General features: G+C 47.8%; 1 protein-coding gene across 8 annotated transcripts in view; it reads left to right on the forward strand.

Annotated features, from left to right (window-relative positions):
• The window catches only part of ACACA (acetyl-CoA carboxylase alpha), a 103,410-nt gene that overhangs the window by 43,422 nt on the left and 43,192 nt on the right, over positions 1-16,796 (forward strand). For 5 of the 8 annotated variants that reach the window (XM_032130232.1, XM_032130233.1, XM_032130231.1 and 2 more), the window contains 10 exons: positions 764-787; positions 2,515-2,658; positions 3,186-3,282; positions 4,502-4,609; positions 6,899-6,955; positions 7,264-7,308; positions 10,022-10,063; positions 10,447-10,662; positions 11,139-11,294; positions 12,965-13,168. In XM_032130232.1, coding sequence (XP_031986123.1) covers positions 764-787; positions 2,515-2,658; positions 3,186-3,282; positions 4,502-4,609; positions 6,899-6,955; positions 7,264-7,308; positions 10,022-10,063; positions 10,447-10,662; positions 11,139-11,294; positions 12,965-13,168 — 1,093 coding nt within the window. The remainder of the gene's footprint in view (positions 1-763; positions 788-2,514; positions 2,659-3,185; positions 3,283-4,501; positions 4,610-6,898; positions 6,956-7,263; positions 7,309-10,021; positions 10,064-10,446; positions 10,663-11,138; positions 11,295-12,964; positions 13,169-16,796) is intronic. The other 3 variants (XM_032130228.1, XM_032130227.1, XM_032130229.1) reach the window with 3 other exon arrangements.

Below are 16,796 nucleotides of genomic sequence, written 5' to 3' on the forward strand. Positions count from 1 at the left end.
GCACTCTCCGGGCTGTTCCTGGTGTGGGCTGGGCTGTGCTGTGCTGCTGTTCTGCTGGTGTGAAAACATGCCCCTCGCTCCTCTCTGCCTTGTGTGCATCACTAAGCCGTGGTCTGCATGCAAATATGGGGAGAGTCGGACTGATGTTATAAAAGAATTGGTAAAGTTTTCCTGAAATTAGCCTTAAGTTTGTTCTTTTTAGTGCTGAATGCTGAAAATGCAACGTATTCCGTGGTGCTGTGAGTGTTTGTTTTGTTCCTGCATTGTGGGAGCCTGTGCGTGGGCTGCTGCTTAGCCTGGAAGGTTGGCACTGAGGATTTGGCTTGTTTTCCTGAACCTGTTGCAGTTTTCCTGTGTGAGATGGTCACTATTTTTGTTTTTTTGCATCTCTGCTGTTTGCTGTTCTGTCAGGGAGCACAAGCTCCCCTGCGGTCTGGCTTTGCACTTGGTGTGTGCAAAGGGCTTCAAGTGGGGACTGTGAAAGGGGAAATAGGAACATGGGGGTCCCTTGGAAATGCCAGGTGTTTTCCTGGGATATTTCACTGTTTGCATGTTCTCTGCATGGCCTGGCTCTGCCCATGGCAAGCGAAGTCAGGCGGTGGGTGCCTCCCCAGGGCCCTGGCAGGGAGTTCTCCCCGGCAGCTGACAAATTTGGGAGAGTCAATTGTAAACATGTTGCTGGTCTGTGCATCAGCTTGATGATGGTTCTTTATGATGGCTTTCACTAACCAGTCTGTGACTAACTGTGGTTGTTTGATTACAGAGGGAACATCCCCACGCTAAACAGGTACGGTACTCGTCATCTTTTCCAATTTCAAAAGCCAGACTAGAAAGAAGTAGCCTAATCCTGAATGTTTTAACATGTTTTGTTGTAGTGCCCTTCTCTTTACTTGGGAAACTCTCAACCATGACTCTTCTTTTTCCTTCCGTTTTCCTCTCCCTTTGTCTAAAACATGTTTTCAGCTTTTCTTAAAAAGGAAAAAAAAAAATCTTTGTATGCAGCAGTCTTTGAAATTAAATTTGCTGGGTGACTCAGCTCATCTGCAGTATGGTACACAGCAAAGTGCTGTCCTAGGGTCCTTTGGGGCACTGGATTCCCAGTGTTGACCCTCTGGCAGGGTGTCACAGTGACCCCAGGCAGTTCCTCCCAGCCCAACCTGTTGCTACCCTGGTTTCTTGTCCATAGCTTAGAATTTGTCGAGGCTGTTTCACCTCCCTCACACCATAGATGAATCTACATCTCAAACAGCTGACAGCATGTTTTGTTGTGGTTTGGATGCTAATTTTTCCTCCTGTGTCTCAGTTGAAAAGTATTTCTTGTTTTAAATAATACATGAGAAATGTCTGCTGTCTCTTTGTTCGGTTCCTGTTCTGTGATAGTTTTTGTAATAGTTGTAAGAAACGTACACCAAGGCATGTCCTGAAAAATCCCTCTCTTTCAAAACGTGAATACCTATTATTTATTATGGCTTACAAACCTATTTAGGGAAAAATAGTAAAAATGGGCTTGGAAGTCTCACGGCTCTTAATAAGAGATAAACTGTGGAAACAGAGAGTGACTTTAGGCATGGAGAGCTATTAATCACACTGATGATACTTTAGACTTGTTAACACTGTACTTAGGGCCGTATCACAGTGCGTTTGGTGTGTGGAAAGGAAAAAATCTCAGCAAAGCTGGGAAGTGGCTGTGGCAGGAGTGCAGCTCAGAAATTAGTGTTAATTATTGTAGAGAAGGCAAACCCCAGCTGTGGTCACCAGAGAAAGGTCCTGTCTAACTGTGTGCTTTTCCTCGCTGTGTGAGAAACTTCCTCTGCCAGTCTTGACCATGGCATTGTGAGTCTTTAACAAACCATAAAAATCACAGAATCATTGAGGTTGGAAAAGACCTCCAAGACCACTGAGTCCAGCCTGTGACTGATCCCCAGCTTGTCACCCAGCCCAGAGCACTGAGTGCCACGTCCAGTTGTTCCTTGAACAGAAAGGGTAGGAATGTGAGTGTGAGACTCAGTAAAGAGTTTTGGAGAAGTCACTGTACCACACTGCATTTGAGGAGTGCACATTATAGTTTGACCAGAAAAATAATGGAATCAATAAGATAATACAGCATGGTGTGCTTCAGCCTAATTTGTAAAAATGTACTGAACCTTTCAAGTGTCAAACCTTAGAACTGGTGCTGTTTGAATCATATTCCACTTGTAAAGCAAAACATAAAGACAGGAGGAAAAATAAGTTCAGCTTTGCATAGTGAGAATTCTCCTGCCATGTCAAGAAGTACCTGTTTTAAGGGATTGTAACGTTATTTGCTAACTCTGAGTGTTCCTGTACATTGAGACATAAGGGCATTAGTGGCACCAGAGGCGTGGCAGGGGCTCTGGAGAAGGCTGAGAAATCCAGCATTTCTGTTGGATGCACAGCCACGCTCCAGCTGGTCAGAACACGTGCCCAAACCTGCTCCAGGTGCTGTCCTCCCTCCCCTGTCCCTACTGACTGGGCTCTTGTTGACTTGCTGTCTAGAATGTCCTTCTCCTCCAACCTCAATCACTATGGGATGGTGCACGTGGCCAGCGTCAGTGACGTGCTGCTGGACAACTCCTTCACCCCTCCCTGCCAGCGGATGGGCGGCATGGTCTCCTTCCGCACCTTCGAGGACTTCGTCAGGTGTGTGGGCAGGCTCGGGGTTGCTTCTGTGGCCACCTCCCCACCTGGGCCCTGACAGAGCTGGCCAAAGGCTTTGCCAGGTCTAGAGTCAGGTTTAGACTGGTCCTGAGTGTGTGTCCCTGCTTGGATCCCTGTGTGTGTGTGTCTCCTTGGGCTAACTGCAGTCTCCGGCTGCTGTAGGAGCCATTTGCAGCCAGAGGGATCAGCCTCCCGGATTCCTGCTGGCTGAGGACCATTTGGGAACGTGCTGATTGCTCCTAACGCTCTGTGGATGTGTGTGTGGGGAGTTCATTGTGCTTCCAACCTTTTGGGGTGGGCAAACGCCCAGCAGAGCCCTCAGCCTGCACCCAGGAGGTCTCTGACAAATGTTGGACGATCCAGACTCTGGTTTGAGGATTTGCCTCCTGATCTTTGAGCCCAGCAAGGGAAGGAGCCCTTTCCTCCCAGGACTGGTGGGTTCGGTGCTGGGGTGCTCCATGTGCTGGCAGCAGTGTGGTGGTGACTGGTCCCTCCCTGGTGTATTCCAGGATCTTTGATGAAGTCATGGGATGCTTCTGTGACTCTCCCCCGCAGAGCCCGACGTTCCCTGAGGCCGGCCACGCTTCCCTCTATGATGAAGACAAGGTAGGGTGGGTTTTTTCTGGAAGGTGCTCTCAGGCTGGAAGCAGGGCTGAAGCTGGATGCTCCTCCCTGGCTGGAGTGCTGGAGGCAGGAGTTAGGAGCTTTGTGTATTTATGGCTGTGATTTGCTTGCTTGTTCCACAGCAGGTGACTCGGCGTAGGCGTCCGCTTTCCAGCTCTGGTCTGAAGCTACGGCTCAGCCTCTTGCTCTCCATGTAAATTTATTTTATGGCTTTCAGCACCAGCAGAATTACTGCATCCACAGCAGCGTAACTGAGAGTTTAAACCTGCTGTTAAGTCTCCAGACCTGCACTGTGCACCAGGATGTTGAGCTGCACCTTCACCCACCTTAGTCCTATGTCTGACTTGCTGTGTTTCCTCTCTTACACCCTTCCCAGTCACCTTAAATCCTGATTCTTCCCTCTGTTCGACCTCTTGGAACTGTTTTTAGGAGGAAAAGCTGAGTGGAGCTGCTCAGTTTTTGCAGTGATGTGGAGAACAGGTGCAGAGGAAGTGGGTGGTCCCTAATCCGTAGGGGTAGAGGTCTTAGTTTCCCTTAGAGAGACAGGTAGCTGCTCCACAAGAGTGAGAAGCTCTGCTGGAATATAGTCTGTGTCCAGAACAGGGCTTTGTTTTCCACTGATCCCTTGATCCTGATGTGTGTAAGCACTGTAGCCTTTTACAGAATATTACTGTCAACCTTGAAGTCCTCAGATCCCTCTCTTTACATCCCCCTCACCTCACCAAGGTAATTTCCTGTCCAGACTCACTTTTTCCCAGTTAAACACAGGCTCCTAAAGGCTGAATTTGTAATTGCTTGGAGCTCTAATGTAATTGATGTTTCCCCATTATTTAATGTTGTTGTGGATATCAAAACTCACACTGTTTTGCCCCTACACTTTGAGTGTGATTAACTTAATTACTTTTCTTGATGCCAAAGTCCTCTGCTGTCCTTGTGCTGCACCTGGTAAAGAGAGGCTCTGACCTTGTCTGGTCCTCAGAGTTGGATTCTCCAAAGGAAGCTCCTGTTTGATGTTTGTGGACATTGACTTCTGGGAAATTGCAGATTTCTGAGGCTGGATTTCCCTCACAGTTTTCCCTGGTGCTCCGCTGAGGTCATTTCCCCCAGGGCATCTCTGCTTTAAAGCTGGATTTAGGGAGCCTGTTCTGAGGACTGGCAGGAGTTGTTACCTGTTTAACTGTGGGGAATATTGTCCTTGCAGAGTGCCCGGGAGGAGCCCATCCACATCCTCAACGTGGCCATCAAAACCGACAGCGACGTCGATGACGACAGCCTGGCTGCCATGTTCAGGGAGTTCACCCAGAGCAAGGTGAGCTCTCTGCATCCCCCCTCTGGGTCTCTGGGGTTGTGCAGGACAGGTTGGGAAAAGTCTGTTTGTTCCTTAGGTTTGGGGGTTTTTGTTTGATTTCAAAACAAACAGATGTAACAGTTACATCCTTAATTTATCCCACCTCAAGCTTTCCCATTTCTTTGACTGGATGTAGCTGCACCTCTCTGAAGCCAGCAGGTCATTGTTTCTCCTTCTAATCTGTCAGGTCAGGACTTCTTCCCTTTAAGTTTTGATGAGATGAAAGAGTTGGAAGGTTTTAAACACATCTGGTCCATCTTCAGTAGCTGTCTCCAGATGCTCTGAAAAATGTGTTCTATCCCTTTCCCTGGTGGTAAAGTTAACGTATGAGTAACAGAGCCATGGAAAATGACATTAAAATGTCCTGTATTTGTGTATCACCATGGTCTTAATGCCATTAAAATGTATTGTCCTTGTTTGTATGCTGAAGCCTCCACCTTATACGATATTCCTGGCACGAGGTGGAGTTATTTGGCATGTTCTGTTGCTCCTTCCTAAGTGTGGGATACACTTCAGAGTCCCAAATGTTGGTGCTGGCTCAGCTGTGAGACAGCCTGGGTTGGCAACAGACTCCTTGTGTCCAGTCTGGGCTCTGCCTTGCACCTGCTTTTCTGGTGGTGTGAAGAACTCCAGCAGCTTGTGGAGCTGAATATCCCACCAGGAACTGGGATTCCTGGTACTGCACTGGTTATGGGAGCACTGGGGGAGCACCTCCAACTTCTCAGTGTGGAAGGTGGGAAGAAGTCCTGCAGAAATCAGGGGTTCCAAAATGGGAATGGCATCCATGTGGCTTCAGCAGCTTTCTGTCTCTTTAAACAAGGAAAACAATCAAATCTAAGAATTAAAACTAGTTCTGCTTTTCATCTGCTTGATCATGCTCCAGGCATTTTATGGGAGGGGATAAAAGGAAAGAAATAAAATATAAAAAAAAAAAAAATCCCAAACCACATTAAACTATCAAATAGGTTGATCCAAATTGTCCAAATAATCTTCCAGTCCCAGCATGTTGTGTGTGGTTTTTTTAATAGAAATTAGGATCATATACTTGTAAATGACTTGTGGAGGAGATTGAGGCAGTCAGTGGAAATGGAGTTTCTCCAGGTGCTGATGGCTAATCGCTCTGTAATAGCTGTGGCCTTGCTGGGAGACCCACATTATTACCATGTAATCAGAATCCTGTTGCTCTGCTGTTATTGTCTGCCACTTGTGGAATTTTAAAAGCAATAACAATTTTTGCTTTTTAAATCACGGCATTATTAAAGTTATTTCCTTCCTCTTGCCATGAATATAGTCACTGCTGCTCATTTTCAAAGGGCTTAACCTTAGTGAAACATCACAGTCTGTGCCGAGAGGGGCTGGTTTGCTCCTGCTTGAGCTGAGCTGTTGTTCCTTTTTGTGTTCTTTGCTTTTAAATTGGAAAAGGGAGGAGGAAGGAAAAAAGTTTTAAGAAGAGGAGAATTACAAGATCTTACCACTTCAAAGGATCAGTGGTGTGGCAAATACTGATGGCAGCACTCCTGTGAGAGGGGGCTTAGGGAAATTTGAGGGAGAAGCAGTGAGAATGGATATTCTCTGATCTGTTTGAAAAAAATAACTGACACCTGCCCTGTATCACCTTTGCAACATAGAGTCTTGGACTCTCAGGATGGTTTGGGTTGGAAGGGACCTTAAGGCCCTACCTGACATCCCATCTAACTCTTGTCCATCTAATTCCTTTCATGTCCCTCTCCCTTCTATTTTAATGCCATTAAAGTACTAGAAGGTGATAGTGAGGCCCCCCCCAAAGCCTTCTCCAGGCTGGGAGCCTGGATGTGTCCTTTGGACTGGGTTATCCATGAGCTAGTATGGGCTACATGCTTCTGTGGGTTGGTTCCTTTAAAACTCATTTTCTGTGACCTTACCACATCTATGCTGTGCTCCCTTCAGAAAGCAATCTTGGCAAATGAACAAGGATATTTCCTGCAGGATTTGGGTGTGACTCCTGTGCATTCCTGCTTAGCCAGGCTCAGCTGGAACTTGCTGTTCCTGTGATTTAGCTCTTTACCTGCTCAGGTGTAAGGGATTGGGGTATTTATGCTGCTAAAGGAGCGTCAGGTGGGAAATCCTCGCTCCGAGGAGGTTGAAGTGGAGCAGCAACTCAGAGGCAGAAGGATCTGCAGAGTTTTTTCATTTCACAGAGGACTTCAACATGTTTTTAGTCTGTTCTGTTTCTGCCAGTCCAGTCACCTGTTTCCATCCTTGTTCTTACAGAAATCAGTCCTGATTGAACACGGTATTCGGAGGCTGACTTTCCTTGTAGCACAAAAGGTATTTCAACATCTCTCCTGATGCTCAGAACGCTTTGGTTTTTAGCTCATTATACCATTGGCATCTGACATGTTTTTTCCCTCAAATTAAATGCTGTATTTACTGTATTTCGTTCTCTCTTCACTGTTTTTTGTCCTCTAAAATTTGAGATGGTTTTCATAAATTCGCATAAGAAAATTAATTTACAATTGTAAACAATCTTGACACCTCTTGTATTCTTGAATTAATTGATTTTTGATTTTTAATCCTAATTGCTAGCTGTCTTCTGCTTTTTTTTTCTTCCTATATGTGTATGTTTCGTTTGTAAGGACTTCAGGAAACAGGTCAACTATGAGGTGGATCAGAGATTCCATGTAAGTAAAAAGGGCCTGGAACACGGTGGCATTCCTGACGTGAGGCCAGGAGACACACAGGGGGCTCTGGGCTTCTCATTTGGATCTCAGGCAGGCATTGAATGCTCACACTGGCATCAAAGTGAAGTGTTGAAGTATTTATTTGAACATCTGACTGCAAACCCAGGCTGGGCCCGTGGCATTCAGAGGGGCCCCTGAGGTTCTGAGTCTCTCTCGTTACCTGGCTGAGCTCAGGAAGCCACACTAATAAAAATTCTGTGTGTTTCAGTGTTGTCTTCTGTTCTGAAGTGCAATTATCAGTGAAACCTTTGTATTTCTCATGTAGCGTGGTGATTTCTTTTGGCTTCTTACTGATCTTAAAATAACTTGGAGCAGTCACTGAAGGGACTTGTTAAATTTTGCAGAGTGGTTTTGTGATGTGAGAAATGTTTGATGCTGTTACTGCTGAGAATTACTCCCTTCCCCAGGGCTTGGGCATCACTGAGGGCTGGTTTAGGTGGCACTGTAAGACATAAACCAGGTTTTTATCTCTTGGGTATCTACTTTTTAGTGCTGGAAGTTATTAGGAGCCTTTGAAGTGCAAGAAATTCATCCTGTGCTCAACACAGCTGGTCTAGGAAGGTTTATGAAGGGAAAGCTAGTTTACAAATCAGCAAAAATAGTGTTTGAACCTGCGTGGGAGTCACCACGTAGGAATTGTTGCTCACAGTACAGGTACAGAGGTGTCAGTCAATGGCTTAGGTAAGAAGCTGGATTCTGTGGAGAGGTTTTTGGGACCTTCAGCAAGAAAATCTAGACTTTAGATTTAAAACAGGAAGTTTTAGAGAATGGAGTGGGTGTTGGGGGATTGAAAAACCAGAGTTGCTGAGTAAGTGCTGTAGGATGTGTCAGAGGTCAGGAAGGAGGCACAGAACAGAAGGAATCATCCCCCAGCTCTCCCTGGCCCCTCAGTGTGGTGTGTCATCTGGCTGTGAAGTTTGTGGAGCACCTCTGAGAGCTGCTCTGTCACTCTTTATTACTGTCTCCTATCCCAGCCCTTCATTACTGGACCAACTATTAACTTAGCCAGGGCCTGGGCTTGGGTTTGTTTTTGTTTTAATTACAGTCTATATAATTAGTTCCCAGCATGTTGAGGTAATAGAGAGTTGCTCCAGCAAGCTTCCAATTTCCTCATCTCATTAGGTTTTTAACGTGATTATTAGTATAATAATCAACTATGATGATTTCTGGTGTAGCTTTTCGCATTCTGCGGTTTGCAGGGTGTCTTGATTGGCTAATTTAGGCAAATTATTTTGATTGTCTTGATGATGGTTGGTTGATTAGAACACAGCAGGGGTATAATTCTTCCGCCTAGGAAATGGAGCACTCTTTTGGATTTTGGTACCAGAGCACTGAGGATTTTTGTGTGTGTGCACATCTAATTACGATATTTGCCCACCACACCAGTGAGATGCCTTGGAAGCAATTCCATTAGTGAAGGAATGAGCGTGGAGATGGTGGGAGAAGCTGGCAGCACGCAGAGGAGGACAGGTAGGAGGGATTGGGAGAAGTGAGGAAACATGAGGTTGTTTCTTAGATGATGCTCCCAGACAATGAGCGTTTCGGGTGAGCCTGAATTTCCAGGCAGCATTTCTTGTACCACTGGTTATTTTTGAAGAGATTCCAGGCAAACTCAAGTTATTTTGCTCAACTGAGAGTCATCAGGTGAGGTTTGGGGACTGTTTTACTTAGGAGGGATGGAAGATGACTGACTAGAATAGTACTTTTAGCCCTAAAATCTGTGTTGCTCAGTGGTGGCTTATATACAATCACTGGCTGTCACACCGACTCCCACTGGGGTTATTCATTTTTCATGGATAATGGAACGTGAGCCAGAAATTCAGTGACTCCAGGTCAGGTTCCTTGGTTTTTGCTTACTAAGACAGTTCTGGCCAGTTGTGTGTGTCCCTTCAGGTCACCTTCAGCACGGGCAGCTGCTGTTCTCATGGGGTGCAAAGCACTGACCAAAGCTCCTCTGCCCAGTAAAAGTGTAATTCCAGAGGAGTGGATGGGTTTGCCTGGATGGAACTGGAGGGGCAGGATGCTGTCTAGGCTTTCTCTCTTCCTCAAAGACTTGTACAATATTTCAGAAAACTCTCAAGGCTCTGCCAGGGTTTTATCTGTGCAACAGAAAACTGGAGAAACTGAGTGGTATTTGGGGGACTTCTGTAATGTTTTTGCTGCTCCATGGAGGAGAATAAAGTTATTTGATTACGACTCCCATTTTTCCTTGGGAAGAGAGTATTTCTGGCAGTAATGGTATGAAGAGAGCTGCAGAATAAAATCGTTGTTCTGTGTACATCTGCATCCATAACCGAGTGTTCACATCACTCCAAACATTTCCACAGGAAACTTAATCATAACAGAACTAGAAAAAGTTTCCCACTTCTCTCTGGGCACCTCCATGTTGTTGTCTGTTAATAACTGACAATAATAATCTAAAGCAAATCAAGTAGCCTCTGTTGCATTAGTGAAGGCAGGTTTAAGCTGCCTCTGCTGTCTTCTTGAGGGTGACTTGATTTTCCACCACCTTTGTAATGTTGCAAAAGTAGCTGGGAATAACTTCTGTCACTTCCTGTGCTGTGGTGCTGCCCCAGGAGCAGCCTGAGGGCACTCCGGGGACATCAGTGCTTGCTTTGGGAGGACTAACACTGTTGTTTTTATTTTCAAACAGAGGGAATTTCCAAAGTTCTTCACATTCCGTGCCCGGGATAAGGTGAGTTGGATATTCTTGATACTTTTCTCCAAGTGTTGGCTTTATCCTTCTTTCATGCAGCGGCTCCTTGGAAGCAGGGCAGTGATTCACTACACAGAATCAGGACAAAACCTTCTGGTTTCTGTGGAAAAGAGGGATTTTTGAGGGGGATTAGTTTGAGAACTTTCTGTCCTGCAATTTGTGTTGTGCTCTCAGCACTTCAGCAATCTCACAGCTCCCAGTGCCAGTGACTGCGTGAGAAGTCTGGGTTGGATTATTTGAATTTCTTGGGTTTGAATTAAATATGGAATTTCAAAAGGGGTGTTGTCGAGTTCTTACCCTCAGTGTTTCACCTTTTCAATCCACTCTTTCCCCACCCTTTGCTGTGTCCGTGGCCGCCGCAGTTCGAGGAGGACCGGATTTACCGGCACCTGGAGCCGGCCCTGGCGTTCCAGCTGGAGCTGAACCGCATGAGGAACTTCGACCTCACGGCCATCCCCTGTGCCAACCACAAAATGCACCTGTACCTGGGGGCAGCCAAGGTGGAGGTGGGCACAGAGGTGACAGACTACAGGTTCTTCGTCAGGGCCATCATTCGGCACTCGGACCTGGTGACCAAGGTGAGTTTGTCCCTTTCCAAGGTGGTGCATGAAACCCAGAGTCAGCCTAGGGACCTGCAGGGTCCAAAACTGACCATTCCCTGTATGCAGTGCTGGGGGTTATGCCCTCTCCTTGCTGGTGCTGCTCTGCAGAACCATCCCTTTGACATCCTGGTATTCCCATGCTCCACGGAGATTTTTTCAGGGGCCCAAGAGAAGAGTCAGAAATCCTGAGATTTTGAGGCAACAGTGGCTTGCCCTGTCTGGTGTCAGATTTACTCTGAACTAAAGGAGGGCATGAGGCAGCCAGGTGTGGGATCCAGGCACTGGGAGCACTGGCTCTATGCTGGGGATGGATCTGCTCCAGGGCTGCACATCCTGTGACACCGATGGGTTCTGTTTTCTCCGTCACGTCCTTCTGCAGTTTTCCAAACCTTGCATTTCTGGGCTGTGATTTGTGAGTAAAAAGTGAATGGTTTGTTGGCAATCTCTGGCAGGAAGCCTCCTTTGAGTATCTGCAAAACGAGGGAGAGCGTTTGCTGCTGGAGGCCATGGATGAGCTGGAGGTGGCCTTCAACAACACCAACGTGCGCACGGACTGCAACCACATCTTCCTCAACTTCGTGCCCACCGTCATCATGGACCCCTCCAAGGTGGGAGCTCCTCCCAGCTCGGGGCTGGTTGTCTTTCCAGGGCTTCACTTGTCAGAACTAAATGATCTTTGTTTATAGAATCACAGAATCATGGAATGGTTTGGGGTGGAAGGGACTTTAAAGCTCATCCTATTCCAACCCTGACACCTTCCCCTATTCCAGGCTGCTCCAAGCCCCGTTCAACCTGGCCTTGGACATTTCCAGGGATCCAGGGGCAGCCACAGCTTCTCTGGGTGACCTGTGCCAGGGCCTCCCCACCCCCACAGGGAGCAATTCCTTCCCAATATCCCATCTAACCCAGCCCTCTGGCAGTTTAAAGCCATTTTGTTGTGCAGCTCAGCTCCTCTGTGTAAACTGAGGGACAATGATTAGGAATGTGTTTTGTGTTTGAAACTAAACCTATTTTTTCATTGTGTGTTTGAGATAAACAGTTTTAATAAGGAAGCAGATGTAAATGCCCCTCTGTTTATTACAGAAGTCCAGATTCCATCCATATAAAACATGAGATAAATTAGGAGCTTAAAAGGAATCTGTAAATTCAGCTACAAAAGTGCCTCATTTTCAGTCTCTGATACAAAACCACAGAGATCAACGTTATAAATAAATGAACATTAGGCTTTGTAGATGCACAAATGAAAGTGTTCAGGCATAAAGGATGTTTGTGGTTAGCACAATCACCACAAAGCAAGTCCCAAGTCCAGGCTGAATTTAGCTGGAAATCAGCATTCAGTTCATGGGTACCCAAAGATGAGAGCTGACCTTTCCTGAGGAGAACAACTGAAAGTTTAAAAAGATGAATTGGGTATCAAAATAACTCTCTCTTGCTTGCTGACTTTTAAATCATGATTAAAACTTGGTGGCTTAAGTCGCTCTTGAATGAACCTTTCCTGGCGTGTCCAGAGCCGTTGGTTCCCAGGAAATTCAGAAGAAGCTGGAACATTCATCCCTGGAAGTTGAGCTGCCCTCAGATACATACCATGACTTTTCCTTGAGCTGCTGTGCAAAAGAGGCCTTTTTTGGGAAAAATGTTTAAGCCAGCCTATAAATTGCCTTCTTTTAATATGCGCTTTGCCCACAGTAGTATTTTATAAAGTTTAATAGAAGAGCAGAAGGCCCAGCTCCAAGTGGTAATTGCTTTGTTGATTTAAAGCTCCGTGCAGGCAGGGAAATGTGATTATTGTGCATACAAGGGCTACAGAACTGCTTGCCAAGGGTTTGGCTTCCCTGGATTCTGTAGCTCCCAGGTGTGAGAGATGCCTGTGGAGGGGAGGCAGGGGGTCCCTGTGCTGGGGTGGGGTGGTTGGACGTGATGATCGTCAAGGTCTTTTCCAACTTACGGATTCTGTGATTCCATGTGCCATGAGGAAACAGGGATGTGAATCCAGCACTGTCCCACTACATCAGTAGTCCCCAGGTGGAATTCCTGCCTGTCTCAAGGCTTAGGATGAGGAGGGACAGGTCACCGAGGTCCTGTAACTGCCCTGGGCTTGTGCTGATGTGTGACGCTGCTTCGTCGCCTTGGAGCGGTGGGATCCAGAAAGAATCCCAGAATGGTTTGGGTTGGAAAGACCTTAAAGCCCAACTCATTGCACCCCTGGCATGGGCAGGGACACCCCCCACAGACCAGGCTGCCCAGGGCCTGCTGAGGGACCCCTTTTCCCACGCTGCAGATCGAGGAGTCGGTGCGGTCCATGGTGATGCGCTACGGGAGCCGCCTCTGGAAGCTCCGTGTCCTCCAGGCCGAGCTGAAGATCAACATCCGCCTGACTCCCACGGGGAAGGCGATTCCCATCCGCCTCTTCCTCACCAACGAGTCGGGATACTACCTGGACATCAGCCTGTACAAGGAGATGACAGACTCCAGAACGGGACAGGTATGTCCCTATGGATCCGGGCTTGGGTGACAAAACTGGGAAGGGGACACGTTTTACCTGATGGAGCTCCTCTGTGCTTTGTGGTGTTTCCAGGTAATCACAGAATGGTTTGGGTTGGAAAAGCTCATCCCATTCCAACCCCCTGCCATGGGCATGGAGACCTTCCCCTAGAGCAGGTTGCTCCAAGCCCCATAATACATTTCAGTGTAACACAAAATTGCCGTTCAACTTAGCCAAAGCAAGGAGAATGTAAAGATAAACTTGCAGCAGCAGATGTGAAAATGTGATCAATTAAGTCAATCAAGTCTTCTGGTTGTTTTGTACGTGCCCTCAGTCATTTGGGCAGCTGTTTTCCCAAAAAGTTTTCCTCGGAGTGCTCAAAAAAGTACTAGAAAAGGAATCACTGCTGATACTCATCCTGTAGGCTGTAATAAAAAATATTATTAATTATACATTCCCCTGAGTAGATAGAAAAAAATCTGTGAACTTGTCCTTTAAATCCTAAAGATATAGGGAATGACTTGGGTAGGATGATGTAAAATTATGGAAGGTGCTTTTATATCATTTTTATGAGGGGTAATGGGCTCTTTTGTAATGGTTGTGGCTGTTGTGGTATTTCTGTTTTTCATGGCGCAGGAACAGTGTGGTTAACTGAAATACCTACATATGCTAAAATCCATGGAGCATGGGATGCATGGAAAATATTTAAATAGAGAAATGTTTACATCTCCCTCTGTAATCATCTCTCTGCCAGGCAGGAGAAGCAGCAGAATAAATCATTTGGGCACTGTGAATGTAGAACACAAAGTGCTGAGTCACCTTTTCTCCCCCTTTTCCATTTAATTTTTCCAGCGAGCTGCTGCCCGTGGAGTCCATCCAGCTCTGAGATCCCAGAACAGATAGTGTCAGTGTGTTTTACCTCGTTCCTGCCTTTGAGGGGGGATGAGGAAAGAAAAGAACATTTTAATAATCTCCAGCAGCTGAGTTTAACCCTTGAGTTGGGTCAGTCACTTGTGAAGGTCACGAGTGAACTCTGAACTGATGGACTTCATTTTTTAAAGCTTGGGGAATGGGCTTGTGTGTGTATGGCTTTAGCAACTTTTCCAGTATTAAATTTGATTTGTTTTCCAGAATATTAAACCAGGTTCTAGTAAAAAACCATACTGATATTTTTAGGAAACGTCCCCCTCATGATGGAGGTTTATAGGATGAGTTCAGATCCATGGATTTTGTCCTGTGTTTTCAGAGGATTCTTTTAAACTTAGAGAAATCTTTTTTAAAAATTCAGATATTACTGATGTGCTATGTACTTTCTGACTGCTGAAGAATGGGAAAATGGCTTCATGGTGAGAGAATGACCCTGATCTCTTGTTTCCCAGTAGTGATAAGTAGTGATGCTCAGCACAGACTTCTCCAGTTCCCTACAGAGCTGCTGTGGAGCTTTCCAGAGATTTAAGGAGAATTGGGCCCCAAGTGCAGATCCTGACAGATCTCAAGACAGGCATTGTCACAAACACTTGTTACCCTGAACAAATGATTCTCCCATTAAAGAAGCTGCTTCCCAAATCAGTGTTGGTGCAGACTGAAGAGAGCATAAGCGGCTGTTTTTATCTAAAAACAAAAATAGGCTGTACTGAATTTTGTGGAATTCTTCAGTTAATTCATCTTCAATGAGATAAATTCTGTTAAACACATCCTAATCATGTCCCTCCTGCCAGGTGTGTCCCTGTTAAGCAGTGTTTGGGCTGTTTAGGGCATTTTTATCCCGTTTTTATCTTCTCCTGTTCCTCCTCCATCGAAAAGCTTCCCTTCCAAGTCCTGCCTGCCTGGAATATATAGCGCCGTGAAGCGCAGCAGTTGATAATTCATGTTGCTACTCTGGGAAAATCTTTTCAACTTACAATATCAAAACTTCAAGCCCAATGACATATGCAAGTCTTGACCCGGCTCGCGGGCGCAGCCGGCGGAGCCGCGGATCCCACTCCATAAATAACGGAGTTCTCCAGGCTGCTCCCAGCTATCACCATCCGTCAGGGCAGCTGCTGGGGAGCAGGAGCTCATCTCGGGCAGGGGTTTGTGTGGGGGCCGTGGCTCTGTGCACTCCCTGCTCTGCTGTGGTGGGCAGCCAGGCAGGGCTGCCAGGATGGCGCAGTGACAGGCCCGAGGTGTCTCCAGGGGCAGCAGTGTGTGATGGAGCAGCACGGGGCTGTGCCAGCATTGAGGTGTCTCCAGGAGCAGCAGTGTGTGATGGAGCACCACGGGGCTGTGCCAGCATTGAGGTGTCTCCAGGAGCAGCAGTGTGTGATGGAGCAGCACGGGGCTGTGCCAGCATTGAGGTGTCTCCAAAGGGCAGCAGTGTGTGATGGAGCACCACGGGGCTGTGCCAGCATTGAGGTGTCTCCAGGGGCAGCAGTGTGTGATGGAGCACCACGGGGCTATCCCAGCATTGAGGTGTCTCCAGGGGCAGCAGTGTGTGATGGAGCAGCACGGGGCTGTGCCAGCATCGAGGTGTCTCCAGGGGCAGCAGGGTGTGATGGAGCACCACGGGGCTATCCCAGCACCGAGGTGTCTCCGAAGGGCAGCAGTGTGTGATGGAGCACAGGGCTGTGCCAGCATTGAGGTGTCTCCAAAGGGCAGCAGTGTGTGATGGAGCACCACGGGGCTGTGCCAGCATCGAGGTGTCTCCGAAGGGCAGCAGTGTGTGATGGAGCACAGGGCTGTGCCAGCATTGAGGTGTCTCCAGCAGCAGCAGTGTGTGATGGAGCACCACGGGGCTGTGCCAGCATCGAGGTGTCTCCGAAGGGCAGCAGTGTGTGATGGAGCACCACGGGGCTGTGCCAGCATTGAGGTGTCTCCAGGAGCAGCAGTGTGTGATGGAGCACAGGGCTGTGCCAGCATTGAGGTGTCTCCAGGGGCAGCAGTGTGTGATGGAGCACAGGGCTGTGCCGGCATCGAGGTGTCTCCAGGGGCAGCAGTGTGTGATGGAGCACCGGACTGTGCCGGCATCGAGGTGTCTCCAAAGGGCAGCAGTGTGTGATGGAGCACCGGGCTGTGCCGGCATCGAGGTGTCTCCAAAGGGCAGCAGTGTGTGATGGAGCACCACGGGGCTATCCCAGCATTGAGGTGTCTCCAAAGGGCAGCAGTGTGTGATGGAGCACCGGGCTGTGCCGGCATCGAGGTGTCTCCAAAGGGCAGCAGTGTGTGATGGAACACCACGGGGCTGTGCCAGCATCGAGGTGTCTCCAGGAGCAGCAGTGTGTGATGGAGCACGGGGCTGTGCCAGCACCGAGGTGTCTCCAAAGGGCAGCAGTGTGTGATGGAGCACCGGGCTGTGCCAGCATCGAGGTGTCTCCAGGGGCAGCAGTGTGTGATGGAGCAGCACGGGGCTGTGCCAGCATTGAGGTGTCTCCAGGGGCAGCAGTGTGTGATGGAGCACGGGGCTGTGCCAGCATTGAGGTGTCTCCAGGGGCAGCAGTGTGTGATGGAGCACCACGGGGCTATCCCAGCATTGAGGTGTCTCCAGGAGCAGCAGTGTGTGATGGAGCAGCACGGGGCTGTGCCAGCATCGAGGTGTCTCCAGGAGCAGCAGTGTGTGATGGAGCACGGGGCTGTGCCAGCATTGAGGTGT

This window comes from Corvus moneduloides, chromosome 20 (assembly GCF_009650955.1).
Source record: "Corvus moneduloides isolate bCorMon1 chromosome 20, bCorMon1.pri, whole genome shotgun sequence".
NCBI lineage: Eukaryota > Metazoa > Chordata > Aves > Passeriformes > Corvidae > Corvus > Corvus moneduloides.